Below are 27643 nucleotides of genomic sequence, written 5' to 3'. Positions count from 1 at the left end.
TAGAGAGTCCACACAGCAGCACCCCAGCCCCCGCCACCCCCACTGTAGGCTCGCCTCTCCCAGCCACTTCCCATGCAGCCCCCCACCACCCCCACTGCAGGCTCGCCTCTCCCAGCTGCTCCCTGTGCAACCCCCCACCACTTCCACCGAAGGCTCACCTCTCCGAGGCCCGCAGGCTCCCACTGCCAAACAGGTTTCGGATGGAGCGCGAAGCAGGCAGCTTGGCGTCCCGAGAGTAGAAGACCATGCAGAAGTCCTTGGTGATGACCGCTGGCTGGGTGCAGTTCTCCATCTGCCATGGGGCCCAGGGCAAGGGCTCAGGCACAGGAGCATCCCCACAGGACCCAGGCACCAGAGCCCCTCTAACCATCTTTGGGGGGCTCACAAGCCACTGGTCAGCAGCCTCAGACCTCCATGGTCCCCTGGCATGGCACCAGACCCAGGCGGGAGGTCTCTGCTCCCCGCAGCTGACTCCTGGGAGAAAGCCAGGATCCCACCTCCCTGGGCTGCAGGTGGCTGGGTGTTGGTGCCGGGGACCCCGAGGATCCTAGACACAGGCCCCAGCCGCCTGGCCATGGGATCAGGCGACACACTCCCGAAACGCCTGTGAGGGTCGAAACAGATCCCAGCTCTGCACCCACGTTCTCCTTTCCATGACTTCCCCGGGTGCCGACAGGCTGCGTCTCTTGACGCAGGCTCTTCTGTTTTCCCGAAGCTCAACAGCACCCCGACGAAGCCCGTGTGCACCGGGGCCTTACTGGGCCAGACCGGCAGCGTCTCCCCAACAAACCAGCATCCCAAGAGGCAGGAAAGTGGGTCCCCATGGCATAGCTGGGGTTTCAGGCCCAGAGGGCAGGGGGTGCCTTTACCTCCCCCGAGCCTCCTTATTCCTCAATAGTGCCCCCACCTGGCAATACCCCTGCTCTCAGCCACTCCCCCGCCCCACCACCTCTGTGCTTCACAGGGAGGGTGCAGCCCAAGACTGGGGGCGCCTATTTCCAGCCCACGTGGAGCCTGGAAGGAGCCGTCCTGCAGCCCCAGGGCAAAGCCGCACCCTGCGGTGAGTAGGAGGCGCCTTGGAAAGTAAGGGAATCAAACGAGGACTTGACAAGTCCTCGAAGAAGACATAGGGGCATCTGGGCTTGTCCAGGGCCACTAAGCACCCTCCCTGCCCCTTGGTGAGCAACTTCAGGAATCTCTCACCTCGATGTAAGCTGAGACAGTCATGTAGATCTTCTCTCGGTACGGGGTGACCCGGTTGAGCAGGAGAGAGTTGTGCATGGAGCTGTCCCACGCAGCCTCGAACTGGTAGAAGGTCCTGGAAGGAAGCAGAGACAAGGTAAAACATGGCGGCCCACAGGCTGGGCTTGTGGGTTGGGGACATGCAGATGGACAAACACAGACAGAGACATGAGGGCCGCCACAGGGAGAGCAGCCCGGGCGGTGTGGAGAACAGACTCCTCCTTACTCGAGCTGGAGGGGTTTTCCCCTGGGCATGGACAGGCGGGGCAGCCTACAGCGCTGGCTCTAAGGCAGGAATGGGAGTGGGGGCCAGAGAGGGCTGAGAAGGAAGGGAGGGAGGGAGGCCCGTGGGCTGGGACATGGCAAAAAAGGGGAAGAGAGGGCGGGAGAAGAGGGGAGGTGGAGGCGGACAGAGGGGTGAGAGATGGGGAGAGGGCAGAATGGAGACCACCCCCTCCTGCCCTGTCTGAGTAAGGAGGGGTCAACCTGCCCGGGTTGGCCAAAACCCTGTGGCCCACCTCCTCCCCTTGGGGGAGGATGCTTGGAGTGGAAGCCAGGGTGGCCCATGGCAGATGGCATCACCACACACCCCCCACAGCCAGGCTCCTCTCCATTTAGCACTGAGCAGGCAGTGGGCTCTTCCCCCGTCCCCATCTCTAACCCCAGAAGAAAGTGAGCAGAGCAGACGCCCGTGGCCCAGAAGGCCCTCTGAGGGCAGCATAAGGGGTCCCCAGGGGGCCAGGACGTTAGTCTTCAGTGTCTCCACTCCGGAGCAGGCTCTCCTTGTCCACTGCCCAATGGCAGAGCTCCTAGACTCTTACTTAGGCAGGGTGCCCATCTGAGGATCCTCTGTGAGGCAGGGAATTTGCCTCAGTCCAGAGTGCGGCCACTCCACGAGCCACTCCGCGAGCCCCGGCCAGCACCACTCAGCACCCAGCCATGCCCCGTTTCCATCCAAGCATCCTCAAAGACACAGCTGAGACACACTTCAGCACAGACTGCGGACAGACAGCGGCACACGCCCCAGCACAGCCAGACCACCCCCTGGAGAGGCTGGCCCGGCCTGGGAGTACAGAGGGCCACCAGGAGGGGCAAGGCCACGCCAGCTTGCAGCCCATGCCCGCGGCCTCCTGGCTCTCCAGGGCACACTCCAGGGACACGGGGCAAAGCAGCAGGATGGGGCAGGGCCGCTGTCACACACATACACACACGTCACCAAAGACAACGATCCAGAGGAAGGGCCATGAGGACAGCGGGGTGACCAGACTGGTAGAGAGCGCGGGGAGAAAGGAAATTGAAAAGCAGAAAAGGACAGACCAAGCGAGTGCGGAAGAGAAAAGTGAGCTGTACCTAGTGTCATTTCCGAATGAAATGCTAAAGGTGGAGGCAGCCAGGACACACACGTACACACAGAAGAGATGGACACGTCAGAACGAGCCCCGTCACGTGGCCGGGTACAAGCTAACCCACAGTGAGCGGGGGAGTGCGCCATATCCGCCAGCTGCCCGGGCGGCTCACGGGGCAGCGTCTGGAGCCCTCTCCGACCCCCAGTCCCCGAATCTGCAGCCAGAGCTTTGAGTCCGTGCCCAGCAGGACCAGGCGGGTACCCATGGACCCGTGACCGACCCCTAGAGGGACGCCTCCGTCCCAGGGGCCCCCAAGCGCCCTAGTCCCCGTGGGCCAGGCCCTCGGGGAGAGCCAGAGGTCCAACGCAGCCCAGGCCAGACAAATGCCGTGGCACAGCTGTGTGACCTCTGGCCATCACCAGACACCTCTGTACCCTGCTTCCTGGACCAACCGCTGGCAGTCACCATCCCTGCCTCATGGAGATGTCCTATGGGTTGAAGGAGCTCATCCGAGGTGCTGAGGGCAGGGCCCAGATGGGATTATTCTTACTAATTCTTGTTACTAGTCCTCACCTCCAAGAGGCCCTGACCACACACTGGGAAAGGCCAGCCTGAGGGCCTCCTACCCGGGGCGGCCAGCCAGCCCCAAACCCTCGCTGCCCGTCCCCTGTCCACCTTCCTCAATGTCATTAAAGGATGCTGCTGGTTTCTGACCCACTGCTGGTGCTCTGGGGATCAGCAGGGCTCTCTTACATTGGTGTGCACTCTCTATTTGTCTTTCGGGAAGACCTGGCCCTCCTAGGGCAGGCTCCTAGTCAGACACCAAGAGCTGGACCCCCATCTCGTCAGGAGCCCTTCACCCTTGGGTGGGACATACCAACGGAACTGGAGCCAGCCCAGTGAGGGTGGCCAAAACATTAGGGCCCGGTAGCAGCCCTCACCCCAGGACCAGATGGACTCTGCCACAACTGGCCGGGACCGTAGGAGAAATGAGCGGCACCTCCACACGAGACTCACTCACCGAGGCCCCTCGGAGATGCTCTTGGCCAAGAGGGCCTCAGTCATGTTGGGATGTGGCTCTTGCTGAGACCCAAAACCCCTTGAAAATCTAAACCTGTGGGTCTTGTGTGTTGAGGTGGGGCCGGGCAGTGGGTGGGGGTCCCCCTTGGGCCCATGTACACAGCTTAGGAGGCGCCTTCCACTAAGCCGTTCCCCAGGCACCAAGATGGCTGGGGTCTGACCTGGCTCAGCCATGACGCTGCTCACAGGCTGTTCTCAAAGCCCTAGTCAGCCTTCAACCCCAGGCAGCCCTCCTGTAGACCGGCCCCTGGCTTACAGCCAGCCATGCATCCGCACAGTCAGGGGGGTCAGAACCTGGAGCCCCAGACAGGAAGGGTTGTCAGCAGCACTCGCGAGCCCCTGGGGCCTCTGCAGGAGGTCTCACCAGACGCCAGCAGGAATGCTTAGGGCGGGGAGGGGTGGCCGAGAGCCAGCTTGCCTGCTTGGGACCTTCACAGCCCTGGAGGGTGCAAGGCTGCGGGACACAGCACGGGACCGGGGATCACTGTCCCCCATCACCGAGACAGCCAGACGGAGTCAGGGCTACTACACCAGGACCCCCACTCGGGAGCAGACACAGGACTCTCGGGACCTCTCTGGCCATCAAGTCACCCCAGGAAGGGAGCACCCCTCCCTCAACTCCCACTTGGGACACCCAGCCAGTCCCGCAGATACACTCTCAGGAGAAATGTGCCAGCCAGACGAGGGGTCCCTGGGTCAGAAGCACTGCGGATTCCCAGACCCCACCCGAGACCCACTGAGGTGGAAACACGGGGGCAGGTTGCGTCGTGAGCAAAGTGCCTGGGCTCACTCTGGCGCCTCACCACAGTCTTGGCCCACCCTGCCGACCCTTCGGATCCAGATCCATGTCAGGCGGGGACCCGAGTGTCCCTGACCCAGGGAGGCCCTGCCCACAGCTCCCAGGCCTGAGCCCTTCTCCAGGACACCCAGCAGCAGGCAGGGCTCTGCTTCCCCAAGGGAAGAGCCCTAGGAGTTCCCGCAGGACCCTTCCTCTTTCCGTGGTAGACTGCAGGAATCAGGACAGAGGCTCCCCTCCTCCGAGCCCCCTACAGGGGCTGCCAGCCAATATCTCCCTCTGACCAGCAGGGGTGGGTGGGGAGGGGGTCTGTGTTGATGCCTCAGCCACAGGGCTTGGACAGCGGGGGGCCAGAAACAGGACCACCCCCCAACTCAGCTCCAGGACTTAGAGTTCAATCCTCAGACAAGTGAGGACCCACAGGGGAAACCTGAAAACGCATTACAAAGTTCTGTTGACAAAGAATATGTCATAGGCTGTGAAATGTTTTTTTCATGCTGATTCTTGCCCAGCAAGCTTCAATGGCTGTCCCCGCCACCACAACAGTTGTGGGTGTTTCATGTCCCCTTGGAGGGTGACATGGGAGCCCCCCGCGTTGGCCTGGCCTGATCTAATGGACTGTGTGCCCGCTGTATCCCTGCGGAGCTCAGGGGCAGGCAGAGGGTCATCCCCCGCCTCACCCACCCAACAGCGGCACCTGGTCGTTCCTCACGGGATGCCAGCTGCACACAGCCCATTGATGCACCTTCCGACAACTGTGTGGTGACTTGTACCCAGCACTTGGGACGAGCATCACAGCCACGGTGGGTTAACGGGCAGGCAAGGGGAAAGGGATTCTGCTGTGCCCACTGCAGTCCTGTGCACGGCTTATCGGCCTCATGCACTGTGCAGCTGGAGAGTCCTCAGACCCAGAGGGAATGAAGAAGTAAGAGGATTGAGAGACTGAGGAGGTGAGGAGGTGAAGGGGTGAGGGGGTGAGGGAAGGAGGGGGTGAGAAGCAAAGGGGTGAGGGAATGAAGGGGGTCGGGGATGAAGCGGTGAAGCGGTGAAGTGGTGAAAGGATGGGGGCGAGGGGATAAAGGAATGAGGGGATGGGGTGAGGGGTGGAAGAATGAAGGGACGGAGGGGGTGAGGGAGTGAGGGGGTGGAGGGGTGAGGGGATAAGGGGTTAATGGGTGAGGGAATGAAAGGGGTAGGGGATGAAGGGGTGAAGGGGCGGGGATGGGAATTAGGGGATGAGGGGATGAGGGAATGAAGAGTGAGTTCTGAGGGGATGAGGGAAGGAAGGGGTGAAATGAGTGGTTGGGGTAAGGGGATAAGGGGGAAAGGGGATGAGGGGTGAAGGGATAAAGGGATGGGGTGCAGGAGTGAGAGGTGAAGAAGAGGGATGTGAGGTGAGGAGATCTGGGGATAAAAGGGTGAGGGGTCAGGAGGTGTGGGAATGAAGGGGTGAGGGGTAAGTGGCTAGGTAAGAGGATGAGCGGGTGAGGGGATGAGGGTGAGGAGCTAGGGGTGAGGGATGAGGAGATAAGAGGTGAGGGGCTGAGGGGGTGAGGGAATGAGGACTGACAGGTGAGGGGATGAGGGGCAGAATGACCACGTGACCCACATTCACACAGTTGTGTGGAAGCCTCCCAGCTAATAGATTTTTGTCACCTCATTTCTGCCACAGCAACTTCAAGCAGGGGTTAAATTATCCCCTTTCTGAGGACGGAAGGAACACGAGGTTCCAGAAGCTTCTGCCACCTGTCCACACTCACACAGACAGCCAAGGGCACTGCCAGCCAAGGGCACAGCCAGGCTGCCCCAGTCCACACATCTAGGGCGAGACCCTCCCTGGACCACACCCCTCTGTCCACTCATTCCCAGGACCGTCCCCACAGTGGTTCCTGCCCCACAGGGCTGGGCCCCGTGAAGGAGGCAGGGGCTCTGACCCCCACTGCCCCACATGCCCTGGGCCTCCTCTTTCAGGCCAAGCCCACTGGGGCCGATGAGCCCTCATCTGGGACTGGGGGTCTGGACTCTCTGCTCAGGTGCAGGGGTGAGGGCCTCATGAAATTGGGGGGCTGAAAAGGAAAATCAGTGCCCATTCCTTCCATGGTACCTCTTCCTGGCTATGCAGTATTGTCCCCATTTTACCTAGGAGCTTCCTGGAGGCATAAGTTGCAGGTGTGGAGTTGAGGGTTCGAGAACCAGTGAGCACCCCTCTATCCTACAGAGCTAGCTATACAAACGCAAACTTGAACAGAACATGCACATCCCCCCGCTTCCCGCACCAAGCTATCACACTGAGGGGATTGGAACCTTCTATTCATCAAGGAAACAGCTCTTGACATGGGTCCTGTCCAGCAGATGCGTCCGAGCAAGGGGCTCTGGGCCCAGAGCTTTCTGAGAGCAGGACGACGGCCTTGGCCGGCCCAGGTCCCTACCAGGCCCCCTCCCTGCTCTGGGCCTGCACGTCTATGCTCCCTGTTCAGAAGCAGCCACTGCCACATGTGTTCCCTTGACAGGGACCCCAGGGAGGGCGAACAACAACCTCTGGAAACAGAGTGTCCACAAACTGTGTCCACCACACAGATACACGTGTGTGCATGCTTTCGGGGTCACACCAGCAGGAGCCACAGCCCGTGGGGCCCAGGGCCTGTTCACAGTGACCCTCACAGCATGACTCAGACAGGCCTGTGGTGCCACCCACACCACCCTGGGGCTCCTCCCATAGAAGGAACAGGCACCCCCCCACCCCCCAGGCAGCTGAAAGGCTCACACATTTGCTGAAAGCCTTCTGAATGCTCATTCATCTTTCAAAACAGCTGACCTGCAGGACCACCCCCACAGCACTCTGACCACCGTCCACAGGACCCAGAAGGACATGACCTTGACCCTCTGCTCAGAACAGACTCGAGTCTCACGGACGGTCTTGATTAGGGACTTTGAGGCTGTCTGCCCCTGGGGCCTCACTGATCCTGGCACCCAGTGGGCCTGCTCAGGGACCTCACTCAAGTCAGGGAGGCAGCCCCCACCCAGGAGCCCCTGCCTCGGGGGGTTCGGACAGAGACCGGCTGGGCCCTTCACAACTTACTTTATTGCCCACCCCCTGCCATCCAGGGTGTGTGGCAGCCAAGGCCAAGAGCGGAGCTGGAGCCCCCAGCCCAGCCAGGTGAGGGGCTGATGCTCAGGCTGGAAGGTGTGGAGCATGGAGGTCCCTGGCAGGGCTGGTTCTCGTCCGCCCTCCCGTCCTGGGCCCACCACAGCCCCTCTCTCCCTCTTTTCTCTTTCACCTTACAAGGGGTGGGGCTGGTGCTGGCCAGCCTGCATGCGGGGGGGCGCCTGCTCCGGCTCCGGCGGGGGCGGGGTCAGCATGGGGCGGGCAAGGCTGGGGGCAGGAGCAGGAGGCTGGCCAGGGTCTCCGGAGGGGCAGGAAACTACTGAAGCAGCCAAAATCAAGAGGACGGGCAGAAGGAACTCAGCCAGGAGGGAGGGGTGGGGTGAGGAGAGGAAGCAACAAAGAAAATCAAAAAAGGATTCCAAGGAAATAAAACCAAAGAAGATGGAGAAACAGGAGGGAAAGGGGAGCAAGTGTAGAAGAAATCCAAAAAGCTGAAAATAAATGTCAGGGTGTGGGGCTGGGGAAGGAAAGAGGCCAAAATAAAACCAAGGGGCACAAATGATACCTAGGCATGTCCGAATCAAGAAACTGCCTGCAAAACACAAACAATTACAGGTTAGTGAGGCCGGCGGGGCAGGGCAGCGGGGTGGCGGGGCAGGGCTGCAGGGCGGCGGGACGGCAGGGCAGCGGGACAGCGGCAGCAAGGGGAGGGGCAGCGCAGAAAGAAGCTGTCCGTGGTGACAGGCCCAGTCTGAGCTGGGGAGGCCGCGAAGCACAGGGCCTTGGAGCGGGAGGAGGCTGAGGCTGTGGCAAAGCAGGTTGATAGCTCGCACCCCTCAGCCCAAGCCTCGGAGGTCTCTGAGCCTCAGCGCCTTTCGGGGGGGAAAGGGTCCACTCAAGTGGCCCATTACAGGGCTCCGAGAACATCAGCCAGGGTCCAGGAAGAGAAAGTTCCCAGGGAAGGGGAACCTGCCGGCTTAGCTCGCCGAGCCTCCAAATGGCATCTGCCTGGGGCCCCCAGGTGGGGACGGTCCCCAAGATTTTCCTGGGGGAGGGCTGGGGGGTCGGCGGTCCTGGGGCTGTACCATCATGGGCAGGAGTCAAGCCTGAGGCCAAAGCAGCTCTGGACAAGGTCTATCATCCCAGCCCACAGATGGGTCTTCCTCTACATTTGAACCAGGGCAGCCCTGACCTCAGACACAGGGCCGACAGGCCCCAGAGCTGCCTGTCAGCCAGCCTCACTTCCCATGGCCCCTAGGAAGCAGAACCAAAGCTCCGTCAGTAACGGGGCCTCAGGCCTCTAGGATCAGGGCTGGACTTGCTTAGCTAAGGCCCTGAGGTCCAGCCGGGAGCCAGAGCACCCTTAACTACTGGGACTCAGCCTAGAGCTGAGGCCCCCAAGGGCCTCCCCAGCAGCTCACAGAGGGAAGCCTCAGAGACACGGTCCCCCATGTAGGGAGACCACACGGGGCAGGAGGCTTGGAAGGAAAATACTTAACCCTGCCCTCTTGGGTTTTGCTCCCCACTCCCTTTCTGCCCCAAGAATCTAGAAGTTGCCAGGCCAAAGGAAGGGTCTGAGGCAGAGGGAGAGCTGAGCTCACTCAGCAGGCAGAGCCTCCAGGGTGGCCCTCCGCTCTGGGGTCCTAACTCCCACATCCCTGCAGGCAGCCCTCATGGGATTGCATTCTTGTGGTCAGAGGAGCCCCTGAGCCGGCTTGCTCCACGGTGCCCCCCAGCTTCCCACTCTGCCAGGCAGGACTCCCAACCCACTCTTCATAGTGACACCTCCCGGCGTTCTGCACCCCAGGACAAGAGTGCAGGTGACTTCCCTCGGGAAGGTTTCTGGGCAGGGCTGGAACCAGAGTCACAGCTGCCCCTCTGGGAGTCTCTGACTTCTGGCTCCCCAGTTGCGTGCACGTGCACGGGGGGATGCTTCCCTTACAGCCCACTCCCCAGGGTGTCCACAACAAAGCCAGGTTCCACTGGGGCTCAGGAGTCAGAGGGGCAGGACCTGACGCCTCATGGGTCCTAGCGTTCCTGGCAAGTGCAGGATCCCCAGTCCCCTCCAAGCACTCCCATCCCTCAAAGACATTTTTTTCCTGTACACACTGCCACAGGAACCAGTGAAGACAGCCAGAGCGCGAGCTCCCGAGGTCAGCTCTCAGCGTCTGCCTGCAGGCCAGGTCTGCCCATGGGAGAGCCGTCTGGGATGCTGGAACATTCTCGTCATTTCCCCAAGCCCCTGGAGAGCAGCAGCTCAGACACAGCCAAGCCCACATCCCCACCAAGAGGACAGGTCTCGACAGCTACGAGGTACCCACCCCCCATCAGTCCCCAGATGCCACCCCTCACACCCCCTAGCCAAGCCCAGCAAGGCTGATGTTTTGGGGGTGAACAAGGGCATCCCCAGGGTGTTGGCACACCCCACCTGCCCCCCTCACATAAAGGGGGAGCTTGGGCTGCCCTGGCTGCCAGGTCTTGGCCATTAACTGCAAGCTGGGAAAGGAGCAGCCCAGTGACAAGGAGCAGGTGCCAAGCTGTGCCCAGAGGCCAAACCACTGACCTGTGCACCCTGGAACGGCCACCGGAACCCCCAGCCTGAGGCCCAGACCACCCACAGCAGCATGGCTGGGGACGTTCGGGGCTACTTGTCTGCCCAGCAACCCCGGTGACCCCCTCACCCCCGAAACTCCTAGGACAGAACCCAGCTCAGCCATCCTCAACACCCACTGCCCTTCTGCCAGGTGACCAAATGAACAGGCTGGACAAATGTGTGAGCTGTGATGGGACAACGTGCAGACACACACACCAAGGGACTCAGAGGCCAGGCCTCCCCTCCCAGCACCCGTTCTGCAGGTGTCAGAAAGGAAGGCCCGAAAGTTCTGTGGCTGGACAGGCCCAAGACCTCACACAGCCAGGTCCACTGCAGTTGTGGCGGGCTGAGGACACACCCCGGGTCCTGACCTGGACTCTGTCTCCAGGGAGCTGGGAACAGAACCCACTGTTGCCCGGAGGGCACTCACCGGTCATCCTGGGCCGGGTGGATGTAATCAGAGGACAGGATGTTGAGAGACAAGATGTTCGGGTCAATCAGGGATTCATCAGTTTCTGGTGTGTTTCGGATTCGACCTACAGGAAAGGCCACAGTCCAGTCATCTCCCAGGAGGACACGCAGGTGCTAGGTCCCTGCCTGGACCGGCACACCGGAATCTTGCGGCCGCGTCAGGGAACCGACTCCCCCTGGGCCCACAGGAGCACCCGACAGCGAGGCCGCGGCAGCGTCTCTGACAATCCCGGGCGCCGGCACTCAGCGTACCACCCTGCCCTCCGTCCTCCCACAATCTCAGTGTCTAGTTTATCAGCCATAAATAAGTCTCTCTCTCCACATCGGTCTCTCTTGCACCCAACTGAGAGGTTCTAACCACTCAGCCTAGAATGCACAGGCCCTTGTTAGGAAAGGAAATCTTAGCAAGAGAAGGAAAAATGTTCCTTCTTCTCTTTATACTAGAAGGAAGGGAGAATGAAGGAGGGAAAGGAGAGGAAAGGAGGGGAGGAAGGACCATCTGGTTGTTAATCTCTCTGCAGGGCACACTTCTTGCAGAGCCCCCTAAGTCGCCCCCTGGGATGGCGGTCCTGTCTGGGGAAGGCGCCACAACGTCTATGAGTCAAGAATCCTGCTGGTGGTTTGGTGTGTCGTTTCTTGCCCCAGTAGTGTTAGATACCAGAACACTCCGCTTCGTCAGGGAAGAAACAGACACTGAATTTTCTCCATTAAGCCATGCAGGAAGACTGGCCTTTTGTCCCCCGTACACATGGGTGAGGCGGAGCCCAGGCCCTGGCCAGGAGTCTGTGGCCATGTATGCTGGAGTTACCTGCCCCACCTCCTGGAATCTTCTTGCAGCATTTGGGTTCTGGGAGGAGGCAGGGGTGGGGTCCCCCCAAAAGTGCTCCCAGGGTGTGACCCCCATAGTGGGAGGTGGAGTGCCCCGTGGCTTGACTGGAGCTAAAAAGCTCCTTCCAGGGCTGGCCCCTGACCTCCTCGGCTCCTAGGGCACGACGTCAGCAGCTCTCTGCCCATGTGTGTGGTCAGGCACCCCGCTGGCAAGCGTGATGCCTGGGGGCCCCTGTTGGGCAGAGACGCCCCTTCCCAGTCTATCTCGTTTAGGAGGCCCAGAGAGACAGCGCCCAGAGCCCTCAACCCAGAGTAGGGCCTTGGTGTTCATAGTTTTCCCCCCTCCTCCCAGCAGCTTCCCTCCTCTGCCCACACATGGGGCAAGCCCTCCCATCTGCACGAGGTCTGGGTGCCGGCGGGGTACGTGCTGCATCTCATTCTTTAGGTTGATTCCCTAAACTTGCCCTAAACACCTCAAAGGAGGATTTGCTAGCTCCAGCCTTTTAGGATTTGTGTGAACACAGATACCAAATGGCTAAAATGAAAGCATTTGTCTTGGGCCCCCAGAAGCCCACAGTCCTACACCTTGGGGCCCAGCATATGGCTTCTGGCAGTGGCATCCCTGCAACTACGCCCTCAGGGCCCCCCATGAGACCCAGGACAGGACCCTCCAGCGGCAGCCCTCCTGACCACAGAAAGGCCCAGGAAGGGGTTTCCGGAGAGACCCATAGGGGAAGGACAGATAATCCTCTGAGCCCTTGAAGGGAAACTGGAAAACAAACTCTTCACAGCTTGGCAAAAGAAAATGTCCGAGGTCCATGGCAACCACTGTGAGTTGAACTGTGTGTTCTCTCCCTGTGTGTCCCCCACCACCACCACAAAGGATGCATCGTGCTGACCCCCAGGACCTGAGAACGTGACTTTATTTGGAGCCAAGGTTTTGGTGGATGTACTTAGCTGAGCTGTGGTCATACTGGAGGGGGTGGTCCCTGATCTAGGTCCTCCCAAGAAGAGGCCACCTGAAGGGTCCCTAAGCCGAGGAGGGCCAGGCAGTCCCCACAGACCGCTGACAGCAGGAAGAGGCAAGGACCGGCGCTCCGCTACAGGCTTCAGAGGGTGAGTGCCCTCAGCCTCGTGCCTGCAGGTCTGTGGGAGGGCCCAGCTCTGCCATCTGCACCAGCGTGGCTGACAGCAGGGGACTCCACAGAAATGGGGCAGCATCACCGTAGCCCGAGCTTTCCTCTCCAGGGAAGGGCCTGAGGCACAGAGAGGTTCAGCGACTTGGCCAAAGTCACGTAGACTCGGGGCAGCGCTGTGGTTAGAGCTCAGGCATCTGGCCTGGACAGGAGTCTTCCTGCCAACCCACCCCAGCCCCTAAGGCAGCCCGCACTCATCTCACTCACCCACGACCAGCTCTCGAACTTCCTTCCAGCGGATGTGGCTGCCTGTCTCATGCAGCAGGGTCACGGTAATCCGTCTCTGGATGCCCTGCCCAGCGCCAGGAGAGAAGACATGTTCAGATGGCCTGGGGCCCCCAGGGTGGGGAGCACAGGCAGGCAGGGGCAGGGAGCACCTCGCACCTGGTGAAGCAGGAAGGTCCCCATGCATGGCATCCCGCCACGGTGGTCCACGACTGCAGGAATGTAACTGCGAAAGAGAGATGAGTGAGGCAAACCCCCCACCCCCCACACTCCCCAACACATACCTGTGCGCCCAGAGGAGATGAAGGGTGGGAACAGGAAAAGCAGCTCCCGCCTCTGGCCGAGAGGAGGCGGTCCAGTCCAGGGAGGACAGAGTCAGCCAGGCAAGGACAGCCATGCACACCAGCCCGAGGCTATGGCCCGGGCAGCCTGGCCATAGCCGGTGAGGGTACTCACTCGCCATTGGCCTCCAGCTCGCAGATCTCGAAGTAGACCAGGAGGTCGTACTTGCAGTGACAGGGCCCAGGGCAGGGCCGTGCCAGTGTGCTGAGCTTGGTGGCAGGCACTGTGGAGTGACAGGAGAGAGACACCACGGGTGGGAAACCCAGCCTGCCATGTCCCGGCAAGGTGTGGGGACACATCAGGGCAGCACGAGCCCCTCGCTCCCCCAGGGGTGGACGCAGGAGAGCCCCGGGGTACCTGGCTTGGACAGCGGCATGACCCTCGGGAAGTGGCGGCGCGAGGGCCTCAGGGGGCTGTGGAGAGAGAGGCGCCGGGGTGAGGCAACTGCAGGCAGGTCTCCAGGCCCCCAAGCCACAGCTGGAGCCAAGGGCAGGAGCAGCAGCAGGAGCTCACAGCGCTACCTGCTCCAGGTCCCCGTCTGCCTCCCAGGTCCCAGGAAAGGCCCCAGGCTCAGGCCTTCACCAGCCTGGATGCGGGAGGAGGCCCGTGGGGACCCCAGACCAAGCCCGTGAGAACTGGGTGAGATCGGACTCTAGTTCTCCGTCCAGGGCTTCCAGGACAGAGCCTCCCTCAGCACCCCAAGGACAGATGAGCCTTGTGGGGCCAGATACCTGGGTACCAGCACTCCTCACGGCCTTTCTCTTTCTCCAACACTCTGGACCCCCTGCATAGCTCCGGGTCCCTCAGGACAGCAGAGAGGGCAATGGGAGTGGCAAGAGGCTCCCCTAGCCCCAGAAGCCTGTCTGCGGTTCTCCCCACACCAGGTGGCGGTTGGGAAAAGCACAAGGGACACCTGGCCCACCCACAGAGCCCAGGGGAGGTCACAGGAGATGAGGGAGATGGAAGGATGTTCCCTCATGCTGTCTGGGGTCTAATGACTCCAGGAGCCTGGAACTGCTGGGCCCAGAGTGGCTTTCTCTGCAGGAGACAGGAGCAATCTGCCTCATGCACCTCCCTGGCCATTCCCCCACCCAGCCCCTGTTTCCCTGGCCCCAATACACAGCCCCTAGCCACGAGGGCAAGGTCTAGACAGCAGTCCTCTTTAAGAACCTTGCTGCTCAGTCCTGGAGGGATGTCTCTCATTTCTCCTGGATCCTGCTGACCTTGGGTGACCGGCCGCCCTGTCGATGGGGAAGGTGGGCATCGGAGGCGCCTGCCTGGGTCAGGGCAGCTTCACTGGTAAGGAAGGGAGAGGGCCTGCACCCTTGAGAAGGGCCCTCCGACCCACCCCAACTTGGGGGTGCTGACCTGAGCACGTCCTTGCAGAGGGGTGGGAATGGGTGCTGCTGGTAGTGACCAAAGACTTCGAACACGATGGGCTGGCTCTTGATATACTCGATGAAGGACTTGGTCACCTCTACCGCGATCTGGCAGGTAAGGAGGGCAGGTGGGAGGGTGAGGCCATGCCACAGGGGAGGGGCAGGAGGGTCGCAGAGGTTAACAGCTCGGCCTCCCCAGAGAGCCAGACTGGAGACCCTGGCTGGGCCCGACCTCTGCCGACAAGGGGGTGATGCTCCTCCCTCGTCCTTCCAGCCCTGACAAAGGCCAGCCTCCCGAGAGTGCCCTTTCAGAACATGAAGCTCAAGAGGGGGCAGAGGCACCTCTGTGGCCTGCAGGGACTCTTCTTGGGCCCTTGCCTGCTCATCGAGGGGTATGGGTTAAATTGTGTTCCCGACACTCCCCATTCCTGTGTTGCAGTTCTGACGCCCAGATCTGTATTCAGAGATAGGATCTTTGTAGAGGTAATCCCAAGTTAGAACAAGGGCACCAGGGAGCCCTAAGCCAATGTAGCTGTGTCCTCATGGAAAGGGGATATCAGGACACACAGACAGACACAAAGGCATGACCACGGGAGGACAGGGAGAAGAGGGCGTCTGCCTGTCCAGCAGAGGCCTGGCACGGAGTCTCCTTCACAGTCTCCACAGAACGACCCTATCCAGGCTTTGATCTCAAGCTTCTGGCCTCCTACGTGGAGGGGCCGTGGCTTTGTTAAGGTTGACCAGTAAGTGGGCTCTGTTCAGGGTGCCCAGGAAATGAGCCCACCAGGTGTGCACACCTTCACGCCTGACTTTGCTTCCCTGGCTGAGAACCCGAGGCTCAGGACGGGCTGGTCTGGGGGGCCCTTTCGAGTGTGGGCGCGGGACCACTCAGGCCACACACCCACAAGCTGTACTGGCCACATCTGTTTCACACTCCTTGGCGTGCACGCGAGGCCTCAGCCCTTAATGGCACCATTACGGCCAGGTGATGGCCAGCGGCCGGTGAGCCCTGTTCTCCGGCCTCCGGCCTCATGAGCCCTGTTCTTCCGACTCCACTCGGAAGCCCCTGCTCTCCTGACTGCCAGGCTGGGGACACTTCCTGCCTAGGGCTTCCCCGACCTCTCCAGACTGTGCCCAAGCACCCGGGGACCCTCTGTATGCTCTCTCTGCTTCTTCCCCACACCAGCCAGCACCACGCTGGGTACCCTAGACAGCTCATGTTCATACCTGCCCAAGGGGCTCCAGCCCCAGTCTTAAGCCCACTGAGGCCCCCACTGCCCAGTGACAGCACATGCCCCCACCTGGCACCTGAGTCCCTGTGCCCTCACACCCCAGCTCACGGCCGGGGTTCGGGACCGGGACAAGGTATGATGCACAGTGACTGCCGCCGGGCTCAGCTTTGGGGCGGCTGCGGTGGAGGGGAGAGGGGGTCCTCAGGACGTACGTTTTGGACATGGTAGAAGCCGAGTGGGGGGCCTCTCCCTGTGTTCTTGAGGGGCTCCGTGGAGAAGGCCTCATCGTGGCGATGGATGAAGCTGTAAAAGGAGAGGAGGCACTGGCTGGGCACAGGGGCTGTGGGGTGGGGACCCGCAGCCGGCACAGGGCATGGGGCTCACTTGAACTGGCAGAAGATGTCGGCGTATTCAGCAGAGATGCTGGACGCCTGCAGGACGGTCACACGGAAGGTGAAGGTGTTGCCCAGGCGTAGATGGTCCAGGGCGGCGTCCAGCGGCCCGTCCAGGGGGGCCTTCTCAGGGCTGTCCAGGAGGAGGCCTTCCGGAGACACAGCTGTTGGGGGGCCGAGGGCAGAGCAATGTGGCAGGACCTCCGCAGGGCTTAAACCGGGATCAGGTGAGGAGCCCACACGGCTGCTGTCCCAGGAACGTCCTACGGCCTCCCTGGAGGACCCTGGCAGTGGGGGCTGAGCCAAGAGGGGGTGAGCCCTCTGGACCATGGTGGGTGGGGTGGCCCCCTACCTGAGCAGGTGTTATTGTTGACCTCGTCGGCCGAGGGCCCGGCGTCTGCACCCTGGCCCTGACCTTCCACGATGCGCAGCTCTTCCTGGGAGGTCCCCGAGCGGGACATCCCCACCACTGGGCAGGATTCAGACTGGAACTGGGTGGGTTGGGGGCCAGAGTCAGAGGGAACCAGCTCAGGGTGAGGCCACACCACCCACCGAGGACCCCAGAGCCAGGCCAGGGCCTTTGCAGACCCGTGATCTAGACCCGCCCCTGCCTAGTGGGTGCCCACCGCCCTCAGCCTCAGTTTGTGTGGGCTGCAGAGGGGAACGTGGGGAATGGTTCAGGTGGAGTGCTGGGCAGCTTGGTGGGGATGGGCTAGGAAAGAGCCTTAAGATGGAGAGGGGAGGAGCCTTCTGTGAGCGGAGCCCAGTCTGGGGGCGCTGGGCAGGACCCTCCCCTCCTCTACTCTGGGCCTGAGAGCAGAACAGGGAGCACAGCTGGAAAGCACCATCTCCTTTGAGTGAGGACCCGGCAGGGGGCAGTTCCTGTCCTTTGGCACCAGAGCAGGGCCAGCCCAGGACTGTGTGGAGGGGCCCCTCTAGCTCTTGCTGCAGTGTCAGGGCAGGGCAAAGATGGAAACAGTGTCCGGGACAGCAAGCTGGGTCAGGGCGGGTCAGTGGGGGCATCTTGGCGTGTGGTGGCCCATACAGCCAAAGGCCGGTGGGGAAAGCAGGCACAGACCCAGGGGAGGGCAAAGTGAGGAGACAGATGGACCCCATGGGTCAGGACAAGTTAGACAGTAAGAGAGGCCCCGAGGATGGGGCCTGGGAAGAGAGGAACCAGGCTAAGGAGGACCCAGGGCCTGCCAGGCAGGTCCCGAGCAGTGCAGGCATGCCAGGACCCTCTGGGGTCAGGCAGGAAGAGGGTCGTTGGTGTTGGAAGGGAGGCCAACCTTTGCACCTACCTTTTCAAAGTGCTGGTCGTCAAAGGAGATTCTGGCCGTCCCTGACTGCCGGACGCCAGAGCCATAGTCAGGGGCCTCCTCGTCAGCTACAATGGGAACAAGTGCACCATCAGGGCCCTGCTGGTCCCCAGGAGGGCTTGGCAAAGTCAGTCGGAGCCGCCAGGCAGGGGAAGGCACAGGAACAGGGACGGGCTCTGACCCAGGACGGGGGTCCCCAAGTGTGGTCCCCAACCACAGTTCCAGAACACCCAGGGCGCTGTCCCGGGCACACAGCCCACCAGCCTGTATGTCTCCAGGTCCAAGAGGGGGCTGCCTCCTCAGCATAGCCGGCCCTGATGGGGCTACAGACTCCACATTCTCAAAACCGAGCTATGACCCCTGCCCCTCTACTGAGTCCCGGCCGCCACCACCCACCGCAGACTTAGATGCTCCAGCTGAGCCCACACCACAGGGCCCTCCTAGCTTCACCCCCAGAATCACAACTGTCCCTCTGCCATCACCTTTGCAGGCCTGCACTGTCCTCCATCTGGACCCTCAACAGCCCCCACACAGCCCTCACTCAGCTTCCATACCTGCTCCCCACATGCCCCCCATTCCCCTCCCTTCACAGAGTCCAGGATTTCCCGTTGTTTCCCACCCCTTGTCCTGCTGCCCCAGGGACACCTGGCTTCCATCCCCTCCGCAACCCCGACTCCAGCGGACCCCACCCTGGGAGGCCTCTCGGACCCTCCAGGGGCTCCAACCACCTCTTCTGGGGCCTTCAAGAGGGGACAGCCCTGCTGTGGAGAGCACAGCAGGGCTGCCCAGGGTCCCAGGGCTGGTCTAGGACCTGAGCACGGCACAGTTTAGCACTTGAGGGTCCAACAAGCAGAACCTCGCAGGCCAGGTGGGATCTGTGAGCACTGGAGCTTTTTGAAGTAGCTGCTTGTCCGCCATAGCGTTAGACAGGGAGAGTCCCATGTGTCCAAACAGACAGCACAGGCCCATAAAGCAGGCTGCTCAGTGGGACCGACTTCACTGAGGCTCAGCCTGGGTCGCAGAGGGCTAAGGTCCAGGGGACAGAGCCCCCCCCCCCCCAGGATTACAGGGACAGGGTTCCCTGTGAGGAATGAGGATGGCCCTGGATGTCCTGAGTATCTCTGTTTCTGTCCTCCCCCTACTCAGGATCCCAGAGGTCTTGGCACGGCAGTGACACGACTGGAACACACTATGAAGAGCACCTAAAAACTGTAGGCCAGTGAGAATTTGGCAAAAGGGTCCCAAAAGTACAACCAGAGCCCCCTTTCGTGGCTGGGTCATCCCGGTGGGGGTGGGCGGCACGGGGCTGTGCAGGTGGGGGGCTCGTGCTCTGCACGGCCCGGCCTCATCTTGTCCTAGAGACGCTTTGCCATCGAACTCCCCAGGGCATCCAGGCTGCTAAGGCCGTGGGGAGGGGGCAGAGCAAGGCCACAGGGCGAGACCACGGGTCAGGGACCGAGGGCCCGAGGGCCACGAAGGCCATAAAGGCCATTAGAGCATGAGCACAGGCCCTCAGGCCTGCGGTTTCTACTCAGATAAGCGTGTTCACAGCTATGTTCTGAAATGGTCTTTCAACACGTCTGTTGGGTGGGAAGTTTCCCGTGGGATGCCACTTACAGGGAAGCACACCCAGGCTCAAAGGCATTCACTCTGTGGCTCGGGGTCCTGGGACCCTGCCAGGCAGAGGGGGCTCAGCAGCAGGAGGTACCTGCCTCTGCAGCCAGGGGATTTGACCTGCAGACCACTGTGGAGGGTCCATGGCCTCTGGGCGGAAAGGCCAGCTCCAGAGAGGCCAAGGGGTCTGAAGGACAGAGCCAGTGGGGAGCCTGGAAAGAGGCTCTGAAAGCTACTGCTGTGGAGGTGGCCATGGTCCGGGGTCTGCACGCCTGTGCTGGGCTCAGACATGGCAGGGAGCCAGGACAGAGCAGTACTCTGCCCCACGCTGGGATCTGGGTCCACCTGGGGCTACCCGATGGGAGACAGGGGGCCCCTGAGATACAGTGGGCTCAGCCTGCACAGTATCAGCACCCTGTCCCTGACCCGTCAGATCCAACCCAGGATAGTCTGAAAGGACAGAACCTGGAGCTGGGAAGCAGGAGCTGCTCCCGGAGACCCTCCTGAGTGCTGGCAGACTGCATGCTAGCCTGGGGGCAGGACAAACAGAGGAGGCCAGCAGCGTGCTGGCCACGGTGTGGTGCCCACGGGGACCTCCCACCCAGGGCTGCCCCACACGCACCTGAGGTGGCCTGGACGGCCACGCGAAGGAAACCCTTCACCTCTCCCTTCTCACTGACGACAGCCACACGGTGCACCAGGGGCACGGGGTACAGCAAGTTGCTCAGGTACACGAAGGCCCTGGGGGAGCAGAGGCCAAGGTCAGGGCCTTCCCGGTGCAGGCTGGGAGCAGCGCTGGCGGCAGCACGGCCCGGGCTCACGACACAACACGGCGAAGCAGAGCGAGGAGCCAAGCAGCCAGGGCAACGGGCAGGCAGGGCGGGCGGGGGCTGTGCTAGGGGGGTGAGGCAGGGGGGCAGTCAGTGGGCTGCGCAGGAGACAGGAGGAGGCACAGGGACAGAGGAGGAGGAGGGCGTGCGTGGGGCAGGCAGAGAGGAAGTGCGAGTGGGGCTGGCACAGGGCTGAGCCCGCAGGGCCATACCCGCTGTCTGAGAGCTGAGGAGGGAGGTTTCAGCCTGCTTCAAGGAGGAGGAGGACCTAGGGACCCGGCCACGCCGAGCTATGACCCTCACACTGGCAATGATGCCCGCAGTCCCTCTGCCTCCCACCCCTTTCCCAGTGACCCCTGGCCTCAGCACCCCACAGAGGGCTCCCACGGCAGAACAGAGCTCAATTCCTTCTCAGATCCTTCCAGAAACACAGCAGGCAGGAGCTCAGAGTTGGCCAACAGGACACCACCCCCACCTCTGTGCCAGAGAAGTGGGCTGAGCAGAGCCCTGAGGACCCCCTAGACTGCCCTGCACTGCTCGGTGAGTCCCCATCAGCCACTCACAGAGTACCCAAGGCTCTTCCCATCCGACTGGCTCAGCTGTGCCCCCGGCAAGTGGCAGGACCGACAGGGTAGTGGCCATGTCACCCCAGGAGTCTGCCCAGCTCCCAGCTAGTCTATGTGCAGAGGTCACTCAGATAGCCAAGAGGACCATGAGAATCCCGGAATACGTGGGCCATTGGGCCAGGTGTGTAGGCTGGTGTGGAGCACAGCTCCTCCCTGGTCAGGGGCAGCCTGCCCAGGGGGACTCCGGGCACAGGACAGGCGGGCATAGTGTGGCCTAACTCTGGCAAAAACCCGCCGCTCTGCTCATCCTTCACCATAGGACCTGTCCCCAACTTGCCCTCCCATCCAAGCACAGAGTGACAGGTGAGGGCATGGCATTCAACAGCCCTGAGCTCCCAGGAAAATCTTGGGGAAGCTGGGGGCTCCCAGGAGAGAGGTCCAGCTTGGGCAAGGATGGGAAGGATTTGGACCCAGAAGGGAAGAAGGACCAGAGGTTGGGGAGGGAGGCCCACGGCCTCAGTCAGGGAGAACCAAGGAGGTACAAAAGCAAGAGCAACAGTGGGAGTGGGGGGTGAAGGGGAGGTGGGGGAGGGAAGGTCACAGTGCGCAGGCCAGGTGGGTACTGGGAGGAGAAGAGAGAGATGTCACCCCACCATTGCCCCTGTCGGCTTGTTCAGAGCTCAGACACTACCCAGGCTGAGCCACCGGCCTCGCCCTATACCTGAGCTCCCAAAGGACTCCCTACAGCTGTAGGCATGGGGAGGCCATTCCTCAAGGGCCCCAATTCCAGGCCCTGGCGCCCCACTCCATTGTGGTTCCTCCATCCACAGAGGTTTAGAAAGCTGGGCACCACTTGGCTCTTCTTCCACCCCAAACGTCCCCGCCGAGGGCTGGCCACACCTGTGCTTCCCCGGTGGCCCCCACGGCAGCCAGAGAAGGCTCAGGGCTCCAACCAGACTTCCACACACCCTCGGTGCTAGCCGAGCCTGCCATTCAGCACCCTCCCGGTCCCAGGACACCCCAGGCACTCTCTGCTCCCAGCACTCCCATCGTGTAACCCCTTATAGCCATGTTTGTCTGACTCAGCAGTGGCTCTGTCTCTGCCAACATTCCCTTACTTGCTGGGCACCCCCAGACCGAGATAGGCGCCGGCAAAAGGGAAAGGCTGTGCTGTTTCAGGGGCTCAGTGTCACCCCGAGTGTCTGTGCCCAATGGCTTCCTGGAGCCCCTCTCCTTCCCGGCAAAGAGCCCTCTCCGGGAACACCCCAGAGAAGGACTGCTCCAAGGGAGCAGCAGTGTTGGTGGATGACCAGGGTGGGGGCTCTGCTGCCCCTGACCACCCACCAAGACAAGACATGGGCACGGCTGGCAGAAGCCAGCGCTGGCCCCACTCACAGAGGAGCCCAAGGCCCAGGGAGCAGAAGCCCCTTGCTGCAGCAACCTAGGGCACCCCGCTGACAGGGACTGGCCAGGGCTGGCCAGCACCCACCTTGGCACGGACATGTTGAGAGATGGAGGCGGAGGGCAGGGCCCAGTCTAGGTCAGGGCAGGGACAGGCCGGCCCTGACCCGGTTCTCTCCTTGAGACCTTGCATCACAAAACCTGCTGTGCTCGTCCCAAATGGACTCTTTCTGTCCCGTTGCCAACCGTGGGCCTAAGAACCTGCATCACTGTGCAGATCCGAGGTTCCCACAAACCAGATGGGGGCTGGGCCACTCGTGACCTCAAGGCCCAAATCGTGATGAAAAAGCCGTGATGAAGTCCTAGCTGTTCACTGCACCCGGAGCTGGTAGGGGCTGACCCCGGACAACAGGGCCATCCACTTCAGGGCAGCACTACACCTGTCTCTTCCCAGACGCCCACTCCTCACATCCTGGCAGTGGACACGGGGCTGCCCTGACCCCCACTGCATCTTAGCTCAGGTGCCTGCACCTTCCTCTCCCAGGTGTGCGTCAGAGCTGGTGAACGAGGACGTTAGTGCCCCTCTGCAGATCTGCACATCAGGCTCAAGAACAGAGAGGAAGGCGCCGGGGGCTAGGGTTTAAACCCAAAGCCTGGCTGCTCTCCAGCTCCGGCAGGTGCAGTGCCCACCTGCTAATTAGGAGATCAGTTCTTTCCTGACTTTTTAGGATTTCCTTCTGTCAGATGAGAAGGAAATTCTGAGCCCTTATGACACTGAGCACAGCAAAGCCCGAGTTCAGATCCTTACACAAGACCCATCCTATCTGTGCTCCCAGAGGCAGGGCCTCCCAGGGCTAGGGCCTTGAGGGACCCTGTGGTGGGAAGTGGGGGATTACCTAATGAAAAAGACCCCTGGGGTCCATGGCCGACCCCGTTCCCCGGCTCTGAAGGTCCTAACCCAGCAATGAGTGAATGCGTGTACACATGCTCCCCTGGGGCACACGTGGGCAGGGGGGGACACCCCCAGAAGGCAAGAGAGCATCTGGTGCTGGATGCTGGGGCCGCTCTTCTTCCTGACCCCTCCCCAGAATCCCCAGGATCTAATCATGAGATGGTGGTGAGCACATCACCCAGAAGGGACCTTGGGAGCCCAGCAGTCACCATCCCCAGGGCCGGCAGCCTGAAAGACCCCACAGCCCAGGCAGAGCTCAGCCTGACCCACAGAAGCCAGGACATGAGGAAACGGGGCCCACGGCCCAGACACTGGCCTCCCCTGCGCTGCCCCATAAGTGCCAGAAAGTCTGATATCAGCCTCAGCCACCAAAGGCCAGAACTGCCCAGTGCTGCCCGAAGGGCCCCTGCCAGCCAGAGCTCACCCACTGCACACAGAGGGGCTCATAGCATCACCGGTGACAGTTCGGGCTGATCGGCCCTGTGCACAAGGCACTGAGCTGGGAGCTGAGGGACTGGCCACGCCAGCCCAGGGGGCACAGTGTGGACCCAAAACAGGTCAGCATTGTTCCACAGAGTCTGGAATGCTTCCCTTGGGTTGTCCCCCTCCCACTCCCCTGCCCTCCTTCCCTGCACCCTGGCAGCCAGCCCCTCACCCTCCTCCCTGCAGCTCCCGGCCGTCCAGCTTCTGAAAGCAGTGCTCCTGGCCAGGAGGATTTTCAGTGGTGGGGGGCAGACCAGAGTCCCCAGACCCCCTTCCTCTGCCCAGGTCAGCCCATCCCACCTCCCCACTTCACCTGGCACCCCAGACCACCAGAGGGAGAGGCCACTGGGGGGCTAACCCTGGCCACGGGCGAGGAGCCCAGGGTTCAGATGTGGGTGGCCCATGCTGGGGGGGGGGGCTCATCCATGGGGGAGGGCACCTTGAAGCAGGCTGAAACCCGCCCAGAGAGAGAGGAGGCGGCAGAGCACAGAGCCAGGGCTGCGTGTGGCGGGAGGGGAGGAGGCGGGGCTAACCACGAGGCTGGTGAGGTGCAGAGACGCATGCTGGGGCCAGGAAAGCCTTTCCGAAGGGAGACAAGAGTGGGCACCCCAATTCTGCTTAAGCTTTGGCGAGAGAGCCAGCAGCTACCAGAAGGATTAAAGGGAACCAAAGATAGGGTCCTTCTCAGGGCCTGGCCTGCACAGCTGCCACGCGGGAGAAGCCAATTCTTGCCAAACCGAAAAGATGGGGACTTTTCCAAATGAAGCCCCTCACAGACCGCCCGCTGTGGGGGGCTGGCCTCTCACTGATGACTTTCGTTTGGTTTGCTTGTTTTGTAACATCTCAAATCCACAGAGGGGGGAGAATGTTGGAAGGACCCAGCTCTTTCTGGCTGAGACTGCAGAGCCCACACCCCGTTTCTCCTGGTACCCTCGCTCCCCTGCACCCTGAGCCCACGCCTATCTGACAGCGGAGCGACTCCCGGGCCCACAACCCAGGGCTTTCTAGAGGCCTGCGAGGAGTTGGCCCCCAGGGCTTCAGCCCCCTGACGGGCTCAGGGAGGCCCAGACGTGGGGCATCTCCAAGGGAGAGAGCCCACATTTGCATCCAGGAGGCCAACATGTCACACCCACGGAAACCCGGTCAGAATAAATCTGACATACACCTGCGGGAGCCTGCTTCTTTCCAAGAGAAGTCGGGGTGGGGGGGCTTTCGTTCCGGGGTCTGCACCCAAGGGCTCCCCATGTGAAGTTCCTAATCTGGGGCCAGCCTCAGCCTTCAGTTTCCAGGCCTGGTGCTCCAAGGTCAAGACCTGCAAAGGCTCCCACTGGCTTAGCCCAAGGAAACAATCTCAGACTCAGAGAAGGTCACCGTTGAAACCATCTTGTGCTTTTCATATGTTCCTCAAATCTAAATGCAGTTGTCCTGTGAGCCAAACATCCTACCACTGCAGCTGGGTTTCTAGAGTTTTCCTTCACCTCTTTTGCTCCCATTCCACGGTCATAAAACCATTAATGGCAGCTGCATCTGCCCAATCTGCCGGCAAGGTCTGGGGTGCCCCGGGGCCTCTGCTCCATCTCCTGACCTTGTCTTCCCTCTTCTGTCCAGAAACTGTAACGGGCCGTTTCTGTAAAGAGCACTTCCCAAGAAGCATGGGCCCTGTGTGCCGTGTCTCTCCAGGACAGGCTGGAGATGAGGAGGAACGAACTGTCCTCACCTTCGGACGGAGAAAGGCTCGAGGAGAGGCAGGATCCACTGGGCCCCAGGCTTGCAAAGTAGACTGGCCCCTGCCTGAGCGCCAGCTCTTCCTTCCTGCCCTCCAGGACGGTCTCTTCTGGCTTCTGCTCCTTCTCCCAGAGGGTGTGGCAGGGAGAGCAAACTGGGAGCCACCCCCTCTGGGGCAACAGCAGAAGGAGGCTGAGGGGAGTGAAGCCGCCTCAGCAGGAGGTGCGTGCAGAGACGCAAACCCCCACTCTCCCAGATGCCCCCACGGACTCCCTCCCAGGGTTCTACAGCCTGTCTGCTGGAGGAGCTCTGCCTGCTTGGAGCCGGAGGGCCGTGCTCTGGGTGCAGGGCCCCTTCCGGGACTGGGACCCTAACTGTCCCCGCTGGGCATACTCCAGGATGGCCAGGAGCCCTCTCACTCCCTCACGCACTCTGCTCGGGGAGGCCAGCCCCGCGGCCTGCCTCGGCCTGGGGGTCCGGGGAGCTGCCCTGGCGGCGGTCGAATTGTGCCCGCAGCAGTGCTCCTGCGTAAAAGAGCTGGTTCCTTCCCAGCATGCCGTCCTTGACCTCACCAACCTTCCTACTAAACTGAACAGGGGGGGCCGGTCGTAAAACGGGTCCCGGCCGTCGCACAGCGCGTGCTCCGGAAAGACGTCGTCCTCCAGGTCCTCCTCCTCCTCCTCCTCCTCCTCCTCCTCCCCCACGCTCTGCTCCTCGGCAGGCTCGGTGGCGTCGGAGTCGGGGCTCGAGAAGGTGGGGGAGGGGGTGAGAGCAGCCATGCGCTCGCTCATGCATGTGTTGAGAAGAGGGTAGCTGTTGCAGCCAGAGATGACTGAACTGAGGTTAGTACGACAAGACAGAGAGAAGTTAACACCAGCTACTCGCAGGGACGGACGGGGGGGGGGGGCGGGGGGGGGGCTTCTGTTCAAAACCAAACACATAAACCATCAGGAATGTTGCTTCAAAAGACAAGAGAACCAAAGTGCACCCCGTCCCCAGGCTTGGAGAGAAACCGCACGTGTGGTCAGTGGAAGGCTACAGAAAGTTCTAGAAAGCACCCACTGGCATGATCCTGGCCAGGTGTGGCTGAGGTTGTGTGAGGACCGGGTGACTCACATTCACACCCATGGACACATGCAACCTGGTGGCCATAGCCCCTGGTGGCAATGCCGAGACTCCCTCCCCTTCTGGTCTCCCAAATTATAGGGCCCACTGGCCTGTGGACAAGAATGGCTGGGGAGGTGCCTCAGACCCAGGAAGGATGAGGACAGGCAACTCAGGGTGGAAAAGGGCCTCTTGCTGGGGTCCCCCAGCCAGGGGTCTCGGCCTTGGGAGGAGGCCCATTCCCTGCCCCCAACACCTTCTCTCTCTCTCTCTCTCTCAGCCCAGGGAGGGAAGGAGGTGCCCACCTGCCCACCAGCCGGAACCAAGGAAAGCGGTCGTAGAAGGGGTCTCCACCAGTCACCACGTTGTCACAGTCCTCGATGACACTGGAGGGCACCTCCGCTGCCCGGTCGTACATCTCCCGCATCAGGTCCAGGCGCTGCCTGTTGTGGGGGCGGGGGTAACAGAGGTCACCATGGGTGGAGCATGGGGCAGGCCATGCCTCCCGCCGGGCCAGCGGGCTCTGCTCAGCTCTGGCCGCAGCTCAAGGCTCAGTGTGATTTGCTGACGGAGCCTCCTCACTCCTCAAACTCAGTCAACCATGAGCAAATTCCAAGTGAGCACGCGAGGCACTGCTAAATGGCCTCGACACTGACCCAGGGACAATAAGGCGACATGAGTAGGCAGACCAGGCCTGGAACAGGAGGCAAGGGGACTGAGAAGGCCTGCCAAAGCCCAGGTAGGGCAGCTTGGGGTGGGGGATCGTGTCACCAGGCCCTTAGGACCCAAGGGAACAAAGGGCAGATTGGTGATCGGATGTAGTCATAGAAAATATTTTCAAAATGATTATCCCCAGGAAAACCAACACATATAGAAAAAAGAGAATGCAGTCATTTCCCCCTAGAACTCGGGAGTGACAGGAACGTGGTGCTCATCCTCACACGAGTCCCAGCATGGCCCCAAAGATGGTGGGAAGGGGCTGTGAGCATGGGCCCTGGCTCGCACGAGTCAGGGGAGCACATGTCCCTGCGTGTGTCCACGTGTGAACAAGCCATACGAGAGGAAGGTGTGCGAGGGTGAGTGTGGAGGGGTGTGTGTGGTTGGGTCTGGGGAGGACTGAGAGCATGGATTAATGACATCTTCTGTTCTCCATAGTTGATGACGTCGTGACATCCCTGGGGCCCACCAGCTGGGTCAGCCCGCGAACAACTCATGGGTGAGCCAACCTGTCGCACACAAACCAGCCCACCCGCCCTTACCTCGCTCACACACCAGAGCAGCACCCGTGCCCGAAATCTCCCGATGGTCAGGCCCATGGCATCCTGGGCAGCCCTGTGCCCAGACCCCACCAGGTGGCCAGTTCCCGTGGATGGCCCTCCCCACCGAGGCCTTGCCCAACTCTGCTCCTTCTCCCTCCTGAT

The 27643-nt window shown here is 61.5% G+C and overlaps 1 protein-coding gene across 26 annotated transcripts in view; it reads right to left on the bottom strand.

Moving 5' to 3' along the window:
• Positions 1-27643, bottom strand: part of KIF1A (kinesin family member 1A) — a 91344-nt gene that overhangs the window by 9806 nt on the left and 53895 nt on the right. For 4 of the 26 annotated variants that reach the window (XM_059167471.1, XM_059167477.1, XM_059167478.1 and 1 more), the window contains 17 exons: positions 26528-26665; positions 25695-25955; positions 19784-19902; positions 17530-17615; positions 16581-16719; positions 16221-16392; positions 16049-16139; positions 14594-14712; positions 13583-13638; positions 13340-13448; positions 13043-13109; positions 12866-12950; positions 10594-10699; positions 8136-8162; positions 2593-2616; positions 1204-1318; positions 159-292 (listed from right to left, as the gene is read on the bottom strand). In XM_059167471.1, coding sequence (XP_059023454.1) covers positions 159-292; positions 1204-1318; positions 2593-2616; positions 8136-8162; positions 10594-10699; positions 12866-12950; positions 13043-13109; positions 13340-13448; positions 13583-13638; positions 14594-14712; positions 16049-16139; positions 16221-16392; positions 16581-16719; positions 17530-17615; positions 19784-19902; positions 25695-25955; positions 26528-26665 — 1848 coding nt within the window. The remainder of the gene's footprint in view (positions 1-158; positions 293-1203; positions 1319-2592; positions 2617-8135; positions 8163-10593; positions 10700-12865; positions 12951-13042; positions 13110-13339; positions 13449-13582; positions 13639-14593; positions 14713-16048; positions 16140-16220; positions 16393-16580; positions 16720-17529; positions 17616-19783; positions 19903-25694; positions 25956-26527; positions 26666-27643) is intronic. The other 22 variants (XM_059167476.1, XM_059167479.1, XM_059167483.1 and 19 more) reach the window with 10 other exon arrangements.

The sequence above is a fragment of the Mustela lutreola genome, chromosome 3 (genome assembly GCF_030435805.1).
Source record: "Mustela lutreola isolate mMusLut2 chromosome 3, mMusLut2.pri, whole genome shotgun sequence".
NCBI classification, from domain to species: domain Eukaryota; kingdom Metazoa; phylum Chordata; class Mammalia; order Carnivora; family Mustelidae; genus Mustela; species Mustela lutreola.
The sequence above is the reverse complement of the archived record's forward strand: the minus strand, read 5'-3'. Positions and strand labels throughout refer to the sequence as shown.